At 47.1% G+C, this 18,226-nt stretch overlaps 1 protein-coding gene across 1 annotated transcript in view; it reads right to left on the bottom strand.

Annotated features, from left to right (window-relative positions):
* LOC144487236 (X-ray repair cross-complementing protein 6-like) overlaps positions 1-14,603 on the bottom strand; it is a 39,128-nt gene extending 24,525 nt beyond the window's left edge. The window contains exons 1-6 of the mRNA XM_078205311.1: positions 14,506-14,603; positions 13,263-13,360; positions 9,363-9,472; positions 8,134-8,272; positions 5,019-5,273; positions 2,161-2,344 (exon numbers count right to left, since the gene is read on the bottom strand). Coding sequence (XP_078061437.1) covers positions 2,161-2,344; positions 5,019-5,273; positions 8,134-8,272; positions 9,363-9,472; positions 13,263-13,360; positions 14,506-14,543 — 824 coding nt within the window. The 5' untranslated portion in view covers positions 14,544-14,603. The remainder of the gene's footprint in view (positions 1-2,160; positions 2,345-5,018; positions 5,274-8,133; positions 8,273-9,362; positions 9,473-13,262; positions 13,361-14,505) is intronic.
* Positions 14,604-18,226: the final 3,623 nt, after the last annotated feature.

The following is an 18,226-nucleotide window of genomic DNA, read 5'->3' on the forward strand; positions in this document are numbered from 1 at the left end:
TGGGTTTCCTCCGGGTGCTCCGGTTTCCTCCCACATTCTGAAAGATGTGCTGGTTAGGGTGCATTGACCCGAACAGGTGCCGGACTGTGGCAACTAGGGGAATTTCACAGTAACTTTATTGCAGTGTTAATGTAAGCCTTACTTGTGACTAATAAATAAACTTTACTTTGGAGAGCAGGGAAGCTCTGTCCTGTCAAATTAACCTCCAAAAAACAGATCTGGTCATTATCTCACTGTTCAAGTGTGTGTGGAAAATAGTTGCTATGTTTACCAATGTTTGTGAGGAGGATTGTCAGAGGATGCAGCAGGATATCGATAGTCTGGATAGACTTGGGCGGAGAAATGGCAGATGGAATTTAATCCAGACAAATGCGCCTCTTTTTTCTCAGAAGACTAAGGAAATTTGGCATGTCCACTATGACTCTCACCACCTTCTACAGATACACCATAGAAAGCATTCTTTCTGGTTGTATCACAGCTTGGTATGGATCCTGCTCTGCCCAAGACCGCAAGAAACTACAAAAGGTTGTGAATGTAGCCCAATCCATCACGTAAACCAGCCTCCCATCCATTGACTCTGTCTATACTTCCCGCTGCCTCAGCAAAGCACTCAGCATAATTAAGGACCCCACACACCCCGGACATTCTCTCTTCCACCAAAAGATACGGTCACGTACCAACTGACTCGAGAACAGCTTCTTCCCTGCTGCTATCAGACTTTCGAATGGACCTACCTTGCATTAAGTTGATATTTCTCTCCATCCTAGCTATGACTGTAACATTCTGCGCTCTCTCCTTTTCTTCTCTATGAATGGTATGCGTTGTCGGTATAGTGCACAAGAAACAATACTTTTCACTGTATACCAATACATGTGACAATAATAAATCAAATCAAATCAAAGATGATGCATTTTGAAAGGTCCAATGCAGTAGGGAAATACACAGTAAATGGCAGGACCCTTAGAAGCATTAACATGCAGAGGGATCTGGGCGTACAGGTCCACAGTTCCCTGAAAGTGGCAACACAAGTGGATAAGGTGGTCAAGATGGCGTATGGCATGCTTGCCTTCATCGGTTGGGCCATAGGGTGCAAAATTTGGCAGGTCAAGTTGCAGCTGTATAGAGCTTTAGTTAGGGCATGTTTGGAATATTGCATACAGTTCTGGTCGCCACATTAAAAGTTTACCAGGATGTTACCTGGTTTGGAGGGTATTAGCTATGACAAGAGATTGGACAAACTTGATTTGTTTTCATTTGAACGTCAGAGGCTGAGGGGCGACCTGATAGAAGTCTACAAGATTATGAGAGGCGTGGATAGAATGGATAGTCAGAGTCTTTTTCCCAGGGTAGAAATGCCAATTACTAGGGGACAGAGGTTTAAGGCAAAAAGGGGGAAAGTTTAAAGGAGATGTGAGAGGCAAGTTTTTTTACACAGAGGGTGGTAAGTGCCTGGGACGCGCTGCCAGAGGAGGTGGTAGAAGCAGATACAATAGCAACATTTAAGAGGCATCTGGATAGATACATGAAAAGGCTGGGAATGGAGGAATTTGCTATGTAGAGACGAAAGGTCTTTAGTTTAGAAAGGCGTCCTGTGTCCAGACGCAGACTTGGAGGGCTGAAGGGCCTGTTCCTGTGCTGTACTATATTCTTTGTATGGCCGATTCCTGTCAAAGTAACATGATGCACCTTATGATGTTTCAAAATAAGAGACGCAGCAGAGAAACAGGCCATTCAGCCCAACAGCTGCATGCCAGTATTTCCGCTTCCCATGAACTTTCTCCCTCCCCTCTCCCTTTAGCGTTATCAGCGTAACCGGCCAATGATTTTCTCTCTCATGCTCATCCAGCTTCTCCGTAAACGCAGCTACACCATTCATTACAACCCTGTGGTAGCCAAGTTCCACATTCCCATCACTCTCTGGGTAAAGAAATTTCTCCTGCATTCCTGGCCTGGTCACTACCTGGTGTTGACGGCTTCTGGTTTCGCTCTTCCCAGCGAGTGGAAACATGCCCTGAGTGCCTAATCTATGAAGATCGTCCGTACATTTGAGCAGATTGTGTGCATGAACACGGACGTTCTGTCTGCCAAGGTCCGCAGGGAATACATTAGAAACTCTCCGAGGACCCAGGAGACGCGGTGCTACTCTGAGTGACTGCTGACCTGGTGACGGTCCTCTTCTTGTAGTCCTTGGCCCACACTTTCCGAAGCAGATCGCCCAACCTGGCTGACCCCTCGCCTTGCACAGCTGCATCCCCATCCTCCGATACACTGACAAGGTCGCAGTAAAAGAGAGACATGTCAAACCCACCAGGCTTCTTCAGATGCATCAGGTCAAGGATGATACCTGTACACAGACAAGGGCAGAGACAAAGACACGCCATTCACAGCATAGCAGCAAAAGGCAAAGCTTCTGTTATTATTGCTCGCGAGATGATGGGCGGGATTTTCCAGCCACGCTCACCCCCAAGGGTCCATGTCCCGCTCGCTACGATTCCCGTGGTGGGCGGGACGGGAAAATTCCGCCCAGTCTTTTGACAAAAAATGATCGGCAATTTTCCCTGCAACGTTTCTCAGATTCTTTAAGTTGGAGCTGGACCCAGTTCTTGACGAGGGTAAAGATTGTGAAGTACAGAAAATCAGATTTGATCTGTGATCTCCTAGACTGGTTTTGGTTGCCTGACGTGTTTGACTTTGGGCCTGTTTATTTGCCTTGATTAGCAGACTATGTCGGTGACTGGGGGGAGCGGGGGGCGGGGGGGATAGAATGAGGAAAGAGAGGAAGAAGTGTTTAGTTCCGGTCTTCGTACCATCACGTCACAGGGCAGGCTGGCGTGGGCTGCAGGTCTTACCCTTCCTTTAGTTTTGGATGCTGGCTGGCAGGACACCAACCCATGTTGGGAAACAGCCTTCTGGCCATCCCTACAGAACCACGCTTCAGGTGACAATCAGGACAGTGGAAGCAGTGAAGGGATTGTTCGATGAAGCTCCAATGCACAGTACAACACTGGTCTGGCCACTACACTGTCTAACCCCGCTTCAACACAACTGAATAGTTTGAAAGGGAGAAGAGTGGGTCTAAGGCTAGTATTTTAAACTTAAATAAAGGCAACTATGTGGGCATGAAAGTTGTGCTAGCTAAGTGAACTGGGAGATTAGGCTAGGGGACAGATCAATAGACAAGCAGTGGCAGACATTTAAGGGGCTATTTCAGAATATTCTGAATAAGTAAATTTCTACTATTAAAAATATTTGAAGGGGGAGGACCCACTTCCGTGGTTAACTAAAGAAGTTAAGGAAACTGTCAAACTTAAGGAAAAAGCATATAACTGCAGGCCAGAGGATAGGTTAGAATGTGAAGAACAGCAGAGAATGACCAAAGGTTAATCAGGAGAAAGAAATTAGACTATGAGAGTAAGATGGCTAGAAATGTGAAAACTTATAGCATGTGTTTCTACAGGTGTTTAAACAGGAAATTAGCAAGTTAAGTGAGTCCTCTAGAGAGTGAGAATGAACCATAGAATCCCTACAGTGCAGAAGGAGACCATTCAGCCCATTGAGTCTGCACCGACTCTCCGAAAAAACATCTCACTCAGGTCCACCCAATCGATTTATCCCTGTAACCGCATGCATTTACCATGGCTAATCCACCTAACCTACAGCATCAGGGGAATTAGCTGGGTAAATACATAAGGTTTTGGGGATAGGGCCTGGGTGGGATTGTCAGTGAAGTGATTGTAAGTGTCAGTCGGATGAGCAGGGTAAATATGTGGGGTTACAGGAATAGGGCCTGTGTGGGATTGTGGTTGGTGCAGGCTTGATGGGCCGAATGGCCTCCTTCTGCACTGTAGGGATTCCATGGGATTCTAAGGAAGTGTGTAAATGAGTTGGAGACATTTCAGAGGGGGTTTGCTGGATCGATAGCTGGAACGAGCGGGTTATCTTATGGGGAAAGGTTGGGCAGACTGGGCTTGTTTCCACTGGAGTTTAGAAGGGTGAGGGGTGACTTGATTGAAGTAACTAAGATCCTGAACGGTCTGGACAAGGTGGGCATGGAAAGGATGTTTCTTCTTGTGGGAGAGTCCAGAACGAGCGGGCTCTGTTTTGAAATTAGTGGTTGCCCTTTTAGGACAGAGATGGAGAGAATTCTTTTCTTTCAGAGGGTTGCATGACTTTGGAACTCTCTGGCCGGAATTTACTGGCATGTCCGCTTGAGGTTCGCACGATCCCGCCCGAGGCTAACGGAGAATGCCGTTCTCCGAGCCTCACCCATCCCTGGAATCAGGGCAGGCGTGCCGGTAAAATTCCGGCCTCTGTCGCAGAAGGCAATGGGGGGGTCACTGAATATCTTTAAGGCAGAGGTAGAGAGATTCTTGTTCGGTGAGGGAATCAAAGATTATTGTGGGTAGATAGGAATGTGGAATTTGAAACACAAACGTACAAGGCATGATCTCATTGAACGGCACAGCAGGCGGGAGGGGCCGAATGGCCTACTTACGCTCCAATTTTGTGCGAAGCACTATTTTCAATCTTGTCAAATCCATCCATTGTCTCAGCCCTCCCCGTCTCTGCGACCTGCACCCCAGTCCAATAACCCTCTGAAATCTCTGCTCTCAGGTGACAAGCTGAGGAAGAGGGTCTGCAGTGACCCAGAGGGAGGGTCAGCGAGTGGAATGCGTGGCACGTGGGAGATTCGGCAAGCATGATGGGCAGAAAACCGGAGCGAAGTATATTTATATCTTTAAATTGATTTCATTTCAAAAGTTATTTCATCGACCGCTATAGTAATTCAGCAACATTAAATATTTTCACTCACAGGTTATCATGTTGAGAAATGTCCTACAGACTCTAAAGACAGCTTTCACATTGGTTTTAATGGGAAAACCTGATTTGTTTAAAGTTGTTTCACATAAAGTTGCACTTCACGGCAATGCAACTGCAATCTTAAGTGAGGACTTTGTGATTCAACATCTTTGAACCAGTCGCTGACAAAGGCTTGATGGTAACAGTGGTTTGCCGACCTGTCTCTCGCAGGTCATTGGCCTTTGTTCTGGTCAGTCGTGCTTTGGAGCTGTCTTTAGCATGTGGGTTGTCATTGTTGGTGAACAGCATGATGCGCTTGTGGCTCAGTTTCAGCGTGACGTCACTGAAGAGATTGGAGCAGACCCAGAGAGCATCACTCAACGAGTCATCGGCACTGTGGCCTATGTTCTTCTTGAAGGACTTGTTCCCCTTCTCCCCCTCATACTGGTCCAACTCCAGTACTCGCTTAGCACCTGAGCCCAGACAGAGAGAGTCAGATTAGAACATCAATCTATTAAACACACCAGGGGAGGCGATGGCCCAGTGGTATTATCGCTAGACTATTAACCCAGAAACTCAGCTAATGTTCCGGGGACCCGGGTTCGAATGTCGCCACGGCAGACGGTGGAATTTGAATTCAATAAAGAAAAAATCTGGAAATAAGAATCCACTGATGACCATGAACCATGGTCGATTGTCAGAAAAACCCATCTGGGCCACTAATGTCCTTTAGGGAAGGAAATCTGCCGTCCTTACCTGGTCTGGCCTACATGTGACTCCAGAGCCACAGCAATGTGGTTGGCTCTCAACTGCCCTCGGGCAACTAGGGATGGGCAATAAATGCTGGTCAGCCAGCGACGCCCGTGTCCCACAAATGAATAAAAAACAGGAAATGGCCCATGTTCTTTTTACATAGATACAGGATGATGACCTATTAGGGACAGAGGCCTCAGAAACCTGCTCTTACACTTTCAAACTTAAGGATCCTGGGGCTAGAACTCTCCTCCTCCTCTTGGCTTTTTAATTTTTCTTTTATAGGATGTGGGTGTTGCTGGCTCGACCATCTGTTATTGCCCTCGAGAAAGTAGGTGGTGAGCCGCCATCTTGAACCGCTACAGTCCCTGTGGTGTAGGCACACCCACAGTGCTGTTAGGGAGGGACTTCCAGGATTTTGCCCCAGCGACAGTGAAGGAACAGCTGATATATTTCCAAGTCAGGATGGTGAGTGGCTTGGAGGGGAACTTGCAGGTGGCGGAGTTCCAAGATATGTGCTGCCTTTTTCCTTCTAGATGGTAGAAGTCATGGGTTTGGAAGGTGCTGTTCATAAGTTGATAAGATATAGGAGCAGAATTAGGCCATTTGGCCCATCGGGTCTGCTCCGCCATTCAGTCATGGCTGATATGCTCCTCATCCCCATTTTCCTGCCTTCTCCCCATAACCTTTCAACCCATTCCCAATTAAAAAATCAGTCTAACTCCTCCTTAATTTTACTCACTGTTCCAGCATCCGCTGCACTTTGGGGGAGCGAATTCCAGAGTTTCACAAGCCTTTGGGAGAAGTAGTTTCTCCTCAACTCTGTTTTAAATTTGCTGCCCCTTATCCTAAGACTACGACCTCTCGTCCTAGAATGCCCCACCAGCAGAAGCATCCGCTCCACGTCTACTTTATCCTGTTGAAGGAGCCTTAGGTGAGTTGCTGCAGAGCATCTTACAGATGGTACACACGGCTGCCACTCGGTGGAGGAGAGTGAGAGTGTTGAAGGTGGTAGATGTGATGCCAATCAAGTGGACCACTTTGTCCTGGATGGAGTCGAGTTTCTTGCGTGAAGTTGGAGCCGCACTCATCCGGGCAAGTGGGGAGTATTCCATTACACTCCTGACTTGTGCCCTGTAGATGGTGGACAGATATTGGGGGAGTCAGAAGGTGAGTTACTCCCCGCAGAGTTCCCAGCATCTGACCTGCATTTGTAACCACAATATTTCTATTCCACCAGGACCTCAAAACAATGCATCCAAGGACTTGTGCGTTTTGAACCTCAGTCTGAGCTGTCCTGCAAAATGGTGCCTCATGCCACAGATATCAGACGGACATATTTTACACAGAGGGTGGTGGGGGCCTGGAATGCGCTGCCAGGCAAGGTGGTGGAGGCGGACACACTGGGAACGTTTAAGACTTATCTAGACAGCCATATGAACGGAGTGGGAATGGAGGGATACAAAAGAATGGTCTAGTTTGGACCAGGGAGCGGCGCGGGCTTGGAGGGCCGAAGGGCCTGTTCCTGTGCTGTATTGTTCTTTGTTCTTTATGCCAGCCAGAGTTCCCCACACCTCCAGTGGAAGTGGACTCGAGGAGACACATGTTCTGCTCCATGGAAACAGAATCTCATCTGGACTTGAGCCGTCCGCTTAGTGGCTCTGGACGGGCTGAGATTGCGGTTATTAGCAATTAGGTCCAAGAATGGGCATTAAATCTGGAGTTTCAAATAGACTATTCTTATTAGCAGAATATTCATTCCGTTCCTGGGGTCCAGACAAGTCTTGGAGAATTGTGAGTTGTAAACATGTGAAATTTATTTTCAAGTTTTGTGGTTGAGGCAGAAAGGATGTTAACCCAACTGGACAGAGGTACAAAGGAAATGGGATCAAGGAAATATCGAATTTTACATACATGGTGGCACGGGTGGCACAGTGGTTAGCACTGCCGTCTCACTGCGCCAGGGGCCCGGGTTCAATTCCGGCCTCAGGTCATTGTCTGCGTGGAGTCTGCACATTCTCCCCGTGGGTTTCTTCTGGGTGCTCTGGTTTCCTCCCACAGTCTGAAAGACGTACAGTTAGGTGGAATGGCCATGCTAAATTAACCCTTAGTGTCAGGGGATTAGCAGGGTAAAGACATGGGGTTGCAGGGATAGGGCTGGGATTGTTGTCAGTGTTGACTCGAATGGCCTCTTTCTGCACTGTAGTATTCTATGATGAGGAGGCCATTCAGTCCATCATGCCTGTTCCCTGCTCTTCATATCAGTGATCCAATGAGAAGACGGTGGGTAAATGTGAAAAGTGCAACCGAAAGGCACCAATTGCATTGATATAGCGCCTTTCCCAATCCCAGATGTCCCAAAACGCTTTACAGTCAATACTTCTGAAGTGTATTCCCAGTATTCCAGCCAATAGTTACTTCTCAATCAACATCACTGAATCAGATTGCCTGGTTATTGTCACTTTACTGCTCCCAGCTGCGTACCTACACCACAACTTGCACAGAGCAGAGTCCCAAGGGAAGGACATACCCCACACCGAGTTTAAATGGACTTGCTCCAGATCTGGGGGATAAACTTGCCTGGTGTGTCCAAGTCGTGGAGGACATAAACATGCTTGAAGTCAACAGAGTTCTTGTGCTTCTGAGTCCCGAAGAACACGACAGCCAGAAGGTCACGGTCGCTGCTAATAATCTTACTGGTGTAAACCCTGTGGACACACTGCAAGTAGAGAGAGTCTAATCAGTCAGCAGCACTATCAACCGACCTTTGCGGAAGGATGTATTGGCCTTGGAGGGAGTACAGAGAAGGTTGACCAGGTTGATACCGGAGATGAGGGGGTTAGCTTATGAGGAGAGATTGAGTAGATTGGGCCTGTACTCGTTGGAGTTTAGAAGGCTGAGGGGAGATCTTATAGAGACATATAAGATAATGAAGGGGCTAGAGAGGGGAGAGGCAGAGAGATTCTTTCCACTTAGAAAGGAAACAAGAACTCGAGGACACAGCCTCAAAATAAGGGGGAGTCAGTTTAGGACAGAGTTGAGGAGGAACTTCTTCTCTCAGAGGGTAGGGAATCTCTGCCCATTGAAGCAGTGGAGGCTACCTCATTAAAAATGTTTAAGTCACAGGTGGATAGATTTCTGATCAATAAGGGAATTAAGGGTTATGGGGAGCGGGCGGGTAAGTGGAACAAAACCACGATCAGATCGGCCATGATCTTATTGAATGGCGGGGCAGGCTTGAGGGGCTCGATGGCCTTCTCCTGCTCCTATTTCTTATGTTCTTATATTCTTAAAACACTCAGCACACGCAGACACAGGGAGAACATGCAAACTCCACACAGACAGTGACCCAAGCCAGGAATCAAACCTGGGTCCCTGGCACTGTGAAGCAGCAGTGCTAACCACTGTGCCACCGTGCTGTCCCTTTTGCACGGTCGATTTTCTTCACAGTATTTTTGAAAAACATCAGGACAAATTTCGAAAACCTTTTTTGAGGTAAAAATGTGCCTTGAATGTTTTCAAGAAGAGGGACTGTGTGTGTGTGTCTCTCAGAGATGTGAGGGAGAGACAGACATCTGGTTTTATAGGACCATTAGAGTATCAGGCATAGGAACAGAAGGAGGCCATTCAGCCCATCGAGTCTGTTCCACCATTCAATGAGATCATGACTGATTTGATAATCCTCAACTCCACTTTCCCGCCTTATCCCCAAGACCCTCGATTCCCTGACTGATTAAAAATCTGTCTACCTCAGCCCTGAACATACTTAACGACTGTCACCTACAGCACTGTCACTGGTCTCCTCTTACCTGAATAGTCATGTCGAATGCTGAAGTGGCCTCATCATTCATTTCAAACATGGCCTCCGAGGCATCGATGAGGAAGACTAAGCTATCCCTGCCTGCGTATCGAACGTCCTCTGAAACATAAATCAACACGTCACAACCTTAACTGATAGAAAAGAGCGGCTGGTGACAAAACCGAGGAATCGCAGCTTGTGATCATTCTCCAACCACTACACGCTTCTTTGTATTAGGAGGGATTTATGGTGTTTGTAACAGCTGGACATCTCTGTGAGTGGATGTAATACATTCTCTTTTGTAAAAAAAAATCGATAGCTGTGCCTCAACAACCTTCTAACTGCTAGAACCGCAGTGACATCACTCAGAGAAGGCCCCGGAAAGACTGCAGGGGTTGGGGGGGAGGGTGTCACCCTGGTTTGATTTGATTTATTGTCACGTGGATTAGTATACAGTGAAAAGTATAGTTTCTTGCGCGCTATATAGACAAAATATACCATTCATAGAGAAGGAAAGGAGAGAGTGCAGAATGTAGTGTTCGTCAAAGCTCGTGTGTAGAGAAAGATCAACTTAATGCGAGGTAGGTCCATTCAAAAGTCTGATGGTAGCAGGGGTGCACGGTGGCACAGTGATTAGCACTGCTGCCTCACAGCGCCAGGAACCCGGGTTCAATTCCCAGCTTGGGTGAAAGTCTGTGTGGAGTCTGCACATTTTCCCCGTGTCTGCGTGGGTTTCCTCCCACAGTCCAATGATGTGCGGGTTAGGTTGATTGGCTATACTAAATTGTCCCTTAGTGTCAGGGGGATTAGCAGGGTAAATATGTGGGGTTACGGGGATAGGGCCTGGGTGGGATAGTTGGCGGTGCGGGCTCGATGGGACAAATGGCCTCCTCCTGCACTGTAGGATTCTATGATTCTAAGAAACTGTTTTTGAGTCGGTTGGTACTATGATCTCAGACTTTTGCATCTAAATCCCGATGGGAGAATGTGGAAGAGAGAATGTCCGGGGTACGTGGGGTCCTTAATTATGCTGGCTGCTTTGCCAAGGCAGCGGGAAGTGTAGACAGAGTCAATGGATGGGAGGCTGGTTTGTGTGATGGATTGGGCTACCTTCACGACCTTTTGTAGTTCCTTGCGGTTTTGGGCAGAGCAGGAGCCATACCAAGCTGTGATACAACCAGAAAGGATGCTTTCTATCTGCGGACATACGACTCTCACCAACACCTACAGATGCATCATCGAAAGCATTCTTCCAGTTGTATTTCCTTAGTCTCCTCAGAAAATAGAGGCGTTGGTGGGTTTCTTAATGATCGCGTTTTACTCATCTAATAAAATCAAATAACTGGGGATGCTGGAAATCTGAAATAAAAATGGAAAAGGCTGGAAAAATTCAGCAGGTCTGGCAGTGTCTGTGGAGAGAGAAAGGATTCAGATCTTTCTGAAGTTGTGGCTGAGTCACATGGGAGGAATACCTTCACTGTGCCACCTGTCATGAAGCTGGAAATGTGTTTGCAAAAATTGAATTAAGAAAGACTTGGAAGTACTGTGAACTGTCAGGGAGATAGTGTTAAACGTGAAGAGGACAAAGACGGGGCTGATGGAATGGACAAGTATCAGATTAAATGTAATGCTGAGAAACGCAAAATGATTCGGCACGCTAGCACAGTGGTTAGCACTGCTGCTTCACAGCTCCAGGGACCTGGGTTCGATTCCCGGCTTGGGTCACTATCTGTGTGGAGTTTGCACATTCTCCTCGTGTCTGCGTGGGTTTCCTCCAGGTGCTCCAGTTTCTTCCCACAGTCCAAAGATGTGCGGGTTAGGTTGATTGGCCATGCTAAAAATTGCCCTTAGTGTCCTGAGATGCGTAGGTTAGAGGGAGTAGTGGGTAAATATGTTGGGATATGGGGGTAGGGCCTGGGTGGGATTGTGGTCGGTGCAGACCCGATGGGCCGAATAGCCTCTTTCTGATTCATTTTGGTAGGAAGAATGCAAAGGACACAATATAAAATAAAACAAACAATTCTAAAGTGGGTGCTGGAGCAGAGAGACCTGGGTGTATATGTGCATAAATCACTGAAGGTGGCAGGACAAGTTGAGAAAGTGGATAAAAAGGCACATGGGATCTTGGTCTTTATAAATAACAGCACAGAGTACAACAGCAAGGGAGTGAAAATGAATTTTTACAAAACACTGGTCCAGCATCAACTGGAGTATTGCGTCCAATTCTGGAGATTGCAATTTAGGAAAGATATGACGGTTTCAGAAAAGGTCCAGGTGGTTCCAGGGATGAGGGACTTCAGTTATGTGGATAGATTGGAGAAGTTGGAACTGTTTTCCTTGGAAAAGTTCAAAATCACGAGGAATCTGGACAGAGTCAAGAGGGAGAAACTGTTCCCATTGGTGGAAGGATCAAGAACCAGAGGACCAATGCACCTAACCAGCACATCTTTCCGGAGGAAACTGGAGCACCTGGAGGAAACCCACACAGACACGGGGAGAATGTGCAGACTCCGCACAGTCACCCAAGCCGAGAGTCAAACACGGATCCCTGGCGCTGTGAGGCAGTAGTGCTAACCACTGTGCCACCCTATATAACATCTGGGTGAAGCACTGGCAAGGCTATGGTTTCAGGTCAGGATTAGAATTATCAAAACGTGCGCAGTGTGTTGTACTTAAACATAATAAATAGGAACAGGAATGCTCCACCATTCAATGAGATCACGGCTGATTTGATTGTGGCCTTAACTCCACTTCCCTGCCTGTTTCCCTCTCCTATCAAAAACCCGTCTCATCAGCCTCGAATGTTCTTATTATCGAGAGGTGTACAGCATGTTAGAATCGTAGAATCCTACAGTGCAGAAGGAGGCCATTTGGCCCATCAGGTCAAAGGTAGGGTTCTGAAGACTGTGGAGGAACAGAGAGATCTTGGGGTCCATATCCACAGATCTCTGAAGGTTGCCTCTCAAGTGGATAGAGCTGTGAAGAAGGCCTATAGTGTGTTAGCGTTTATTAACAGGGGGTTGGAGTTTAAGAGCTGTGGGGTTATGCTGCAACTGTACAGGACCTTGGTGAGACCACATTTGGAATATTGTGTGCAGTTCTGGTCACCTCACTATAAGAAGGATGTGGAAGCGCTGGAAAGAGTGCAGAGGAGATTTACCAGGATGCTGCCTGGTTTGGGGGGTAGGTCTTATGAGGAAAGGTTGAGGGAGCTAGGGTTGTTCTCTCTGGAGCGGAGGAGGTTGAGGGGAGACTTAATAGAGGTTTATAAAATGATGAAGGGGATAGATAGAGTGAACGTTCAAAGACTATTTCCTCGGGTGGATGGAGCTATTACAAGGGGGCATAACTATAGGGTTCATGGTGGGAGATATAGGAAGGATGTCCGAGGTAGGTTCTTTACGCAGAGAGTGGTTGGGGTGTGGAATGGACTGCCTGCAGTGATAGTGGAGTCAGACACTTTAGGAACATTTAAACGGTTATTGGATAGGTACATGGAGCACACCAGGATGATAGGGAGTGGGATAGCTTGATCTTGGTTTCAGATAAAGCTCGGCACAACATCGTGGGCCAAAGGGCCTGTTCTGTGCTGTACTGTTCTATGTTCTATCAAGTCTGCTCTGACCACAATCCTACCAGGCCCTATCCCCATGCATTTACCCTAGCTAGCCCCCCTGACACTGAGGTGCAATTTAGCATGGACAATACATCTAACTCGCACATCTTTGGACTGTGGGAGGAAACCAGAGGACCCAGAGGAAACCTACACAGACACGGGGGGAATGTGCAAACTCTACACAGACAGTGACCAAAGCCGGGAATTGAACCCGGGTCCCTGGCGCTGTGAGGCAGCAGTGCTAACCACTGTGCCACCGTGCCGTTGTAAACCTAGGGTTCACATTTGACCTACCTTCGTTTTCCTCTGCCTCCTCTGGATCCTCCTCATCTTCATTCCGAAAGTGTGACTGCCAATCCGCCATATCTGCTGTGGAGGAAGTGCCAACTCCCCTGTCAGGTAGAAGTACAAGGGACAACATCAACCAAAGGAGACATTCCTGGATCATGGGATTAGCCCAGAGAAGTGACAGAGACAAGGTGGCAGAATAATTCAGTCACTTTGGACTCAAAACGATTTAAAAACAAAAGTGCCTTGATTGGTTTCACTTCTTCAAGGGCATACAGCTCTCTCAATCGGAGCTAGTGTAGACCATTCGGGCCCTCAAGCCTGTCCTGCCATTCAATAAGATCATGACTAATCATCTACCTCAACTCCACCTCCCTGCATTATCCCCATCTCCTTTGGCACCCAAAGTCCTATTGATTTCTGCCTGGACTATGCTCATCGAGTGAGCATCCACAGTCCACAGTGGGGTGGAGCGTTCCAAAGGGAGATGTACGGCTCCCAGCCTCATCCAGTGCTGGCCTCACTGTGGCTGATTAATTTTCTCCAGGCAAAGGGTATTAACAGATTCAAGGTAGGTGACCCAGATCAGTCATGAATTAGCTGAATGATGGAACAGACTCGAGGGACCGAATGGCCGCCTCCTCGGTGGAAAGTGAGACTTGGTGTTGGGAAATGTGCCCAATATAAGTCTCTTTTAAATTACACAACTGGATTTTAAATGTTTGGAATGATATACAACAGAGAAGAGCAATGGGAGAAGAAATATAAGTTAGCATTAAAGCAGCAGTTATTGAAATGTGTTCCCCTGGAGGGAGCTGTCCCTTTAAGAGGAGAATATGGCGCTTTAAGAGTGCAGTAAGAAGTCTCACAACACCAGGTTAAAGTCCAACAGGTTTATTTGGGCGCAAAAGCCACTAGATGTACAAGTAAGGTGGATTAAGCATGCTAAATTGACCCTTAGTGTCAGGGGGATTAGCTCGGGTAAATACATGGGGTTACGGGGATAGGGCCTGGGTGGGATTGTTGTCAGTGAAGACTCGATGGGTTGAATGGCCGCCTTCTGCACTGTAGGGATTCTATGATTCAAAGTGGGTTAGAGAGAGATTATATCAGAAATGGAGAGTTAAGTGAGCAAATATGTTAATACTTAAAAGGTCCTCTTTCTTTCTTCAGTTCCGCTGAAGCATTTTACTGTCAGGATTGTATCTCCCCCCAGCTCCTGGCCTTGCAATTCCATCCTCAAACTCACCTTGTCCGCCTCTGCCATCTCCTGGTATTCAGTTGCATTGCCGCCCGCAGTCTCACTCTCGGCTCAACATAACTCCTGATTACTGAGGACCTCAGGCCGTCCCGACCAACCTCACAGCCAGGGAAGGCATGCTCACTGTTCTGAAACAGGGAGGAACGTGTCATGTGCACAGCAAGCTCCCATAAATGGCAATGAGATAAACGAACCAACAATCTGTGACGCTGGTGGCGGGATAAGCGATGATCCATACCATCACTAATAGGATCTTTAAAATTATGAAAAGTTTTTGATAGTGGGAGAATGTTTACTCTTGTTTATTTGTTTAAGGAAGGATGTAAATGCATTGGAAACAGTTCGGAGAATGTCTACTGGACTAATACCAGGAATGGGTGGGTGGTGTTTTGAGCAAGGTTTGGAGAGGTGAACCTTGTATCCGCTGGAGTTTCGAAGAATAAGAGGCGACTTGATTGAAACAGATAAGATCCTGAGGGGGTGTTGACAGGGTGGATGTGGAGAGGATGTTTCCTCTTGTGGGAGAACGTAGAACTAGAGACTCACTGTTAAAAAGTAATTGGTCACCCGTTTAAAATGGAGAAAAGGTGAAACATTTTCTCTCTGGGGGTTCAGTGTCTTTGGAAGTCTCTCTTGAAATGGTGGTGGAAGCAGAGTTTTTGAATTAATGCTATTTTAAACCCCTAAGCTAATCCCAATTGCCCACGTTTATTAATGACAAATAACAGTGGACCCAACACCGATCCCTGAGGCACACCGCTGGTCACAGGTCTCCAGTTTGAAAAACAACCCTCGACAACCACCCTCTCGCTTCTGTCATCAAGCCAATTTTGTATCCATTTAGCTACCTCACCCTGGATCCCGTGAGATTTAACCTTATGCAACAACCTACCGTGCGATACCTTGTCAAAGGCCTTGCTAAAGTCCATGTAGACAACATCAACTGCACTGCCCTCATCTACCTTCTTGGTTACCCCTTCAAAAACACTCAATCAAATCTGTGAGACATGATTTTCCACTCACAAAGCCATGCTGACTGTCCCTAATCAGTCCTTGCCTCTCTTAAATAATTTAGCAGTAAAATTGGACCCTTCGTTTGACTGAATCTCCCTGGGAAATCCATAACGGGTAAAGAAAGCAAGCAAATCCCCCACAACCTTTTTTGCCTTGACATTCCATAATGGAATTGCGTCTGGAAACCTGGTAGACACATTCATTACGGTTAAAAAAATACTGGTTCCCACTTCTGGTTTTAGAGAGGGGACCTACACAATCAATGATAACCCGTGTAAAAGGTTCTTCAAATGCGAGAAGTGGCATCAAAGGTGCTGGTTTTATCACTGCCTGTGGCTTTCCTACCATCTGATACGTATGACAGGTACGGCAAGATTCAATCACATCTTTATGTAGTCCAGACCAATAGAAATGCTTCTGTATCTTAGCCTGAGTCTTCCTCACCCCTAGATGACCTCCTACAGGTAACTCTTGTGCTACCCGCAATACTTCCTGTCTGTATTCTACCAGCAACACAATCTGGTGAACTTCTGCCTATTTCTCATCTGCACTAACTTGCCAAGGTCTCTATTTTCACCTTAAGATTTTACTATTAAGGTAATAGCATTCTGGAATACACTCTGATTCCTTTTCCGAGTCGGCTTTATGATATAAATCCTTTATCACCTCATTTCTTTGTTATAACTCCATTAATCTTTTAGAGCTAGACACCTCTGCCTGATCCTCTACCTGCTTAGGTCTTTCCTTTACCATCTCATCAGAGTGTCAGCTAGCTGGACCTCAATTCCTTCATCTTTCTCTTTTGTTCTCCCACTCCTGTTTTAACTAATGGCTGTGGGATCTTGTCACCACACGATCTGGAAAAATTCCAGGGTATTTTTCTTTTAACTCCTCAGTTCCCTGGTTTTCTTTTGGCTTTTCCACTACAGTGAGCATCAGTCCCTCCTGTGAACCAGCGATATCATTTCCAAGAATAAACTGTATTCCTGGAATAGCCAAGTTTTCCATCACTCCCACTATCACTTACCCAGTCTTGATTGGACTTTCTAGCCTTATCTTACACAGGGGACATACTCCTCTCTCCATTTATTCCACAGATTACCACTCTCTCGGGCAATATTTCAGGAGTGCAAATATTTTCATCTCTTACTATTGGAGACAGACTAGCTCCCATATCTCTCAATATTTTAACTTCTTTACCTGAGGGAGAATTTAGCACGGCCAATGCACCCTAACCAGTACATCTTTTGGACTGTGGGAGGAAACCAGAGCACCCGGAGGAAACCCACACAGTCACGGGGAGAACGTGCAGAGTCCACACAGATAGTGACCCAAGCTGGGAATTGAACCCGGGTCCCTGGCACTGTGAGGTGGCAGGGCTAACCACTGTGCCACCTCGCTGCCCCTAGATACTAATACCTTTACAAATATGGTGTCCTGCATTCTTTCCATTGCAAGTGTACACATGTCACTGACACCATCTTGGGAGTTTAAGAGGCCTCGTAAAGGCTGAATAATGGGCAGCACAGAGATCAGTTTTAACCACCCTCCCCAGAGCCACCCCACTCGTGTTTATAGTTTAACAACACAACACGTGGTGCATTCAGCAACTGCACCAGGAGCAGAACCCAATTGGTCATTTCAAAATGTATCAAAGTGCAGTTTTGGGAAGAGAAATGATTACCGTAAGTTTCCGCCGACAGCCTCGATAGCACGACTCAGCTTGAAGGCACTGACTCCTGTAAAAGGATTTAATTCTTCAGTCAATCATACAGCCTAATGTTTAGCAGGAGCAGTAACTGAACCATGGTGAGGTGTGTATCCGCAGTTGTCAGGGTCAAGTTCATGGATTTGGAGTGCGCCATCCGGGGCACGAAATTACGACAGCGCTCACACAGAACGCTGGCCACACCTCATGGAGTTCAGTTCCAGGCACCCTCCCACAGACAGAACACCAGGTTATGGGGTTAGTCCAGGGCAATTCCCCAGGATGATACAGACCATGAGGGGATTGACTTTTGAAATTTGGCTTATTTTTGGGGGCGGCACGGTGGCACAGTGGTTAGCACTGCTACCTCACAGCACCCGGGACCCAGGTTCGATTCCCGGCTTGGGCCACTGTCTGTGTGGAGTTTGCACATTCTCCCCGTGTCTGTGTGGGTTTCCTCTGGGTGCTCCGGTTTCCTCCCACAGACCGAAAGACATGCTGGTTAGGGTGCATTGGCCGTGCTAAATTCTCCCTCAGTGTACCCGAACAGGCACCGGAGTGTGGCGATGTGGTGAACCATCGTTGGTTCCCACTGTGGGATTGTTCTAATGTTGTTGTTGGGTTGTTCTAATGTTGTTGTTGGGCTACGGTGGGATTGATACACCTGTGGTTGTTACTGGTGTGGCACATCCCAGTCGGGCTCCGCCTCCTGGGAGAGGTATAAGACCCCCTGCTCGGGCGGGACCTCTTCAGTCTGGGATAGTGTGTTAAAGTTCTGTTAGTTCCATTGTTAGTTAATAAAAGCCTTCTTTTACCGAAGCTTCGTGCCTCGTGTCCAATTGATGCGCATCAATTTTATTAACTCACATAAAACTCTCGACGGAAGAAAAAAAAAAAGGAGAGTATGGAGCAAATCCTAAAGCCAGAACGTCTGACGCTAGATCCACGTGCGGTGGGCGCTTCTAACACCTTCGACCACTGGCTGAA

The sequence above is a fragment of the Mustelus asterias genome, unplaced genomic scaffold, assembly GCF_964213995.1.
Source record: "Mustelus asterias unplaced genomic scaffold, sMusAst1.hap1.1 HAP1_SCAFFOLD_657, whole genome shotgun sequence".
In the NCBI taxonomy this organism is placed as follows: Eukaryota; Metazoa; Chordata; class Chondrichthyes; order Carcharhiniformes; family Triakidae; genus Mustelus; species Mustelus asterias.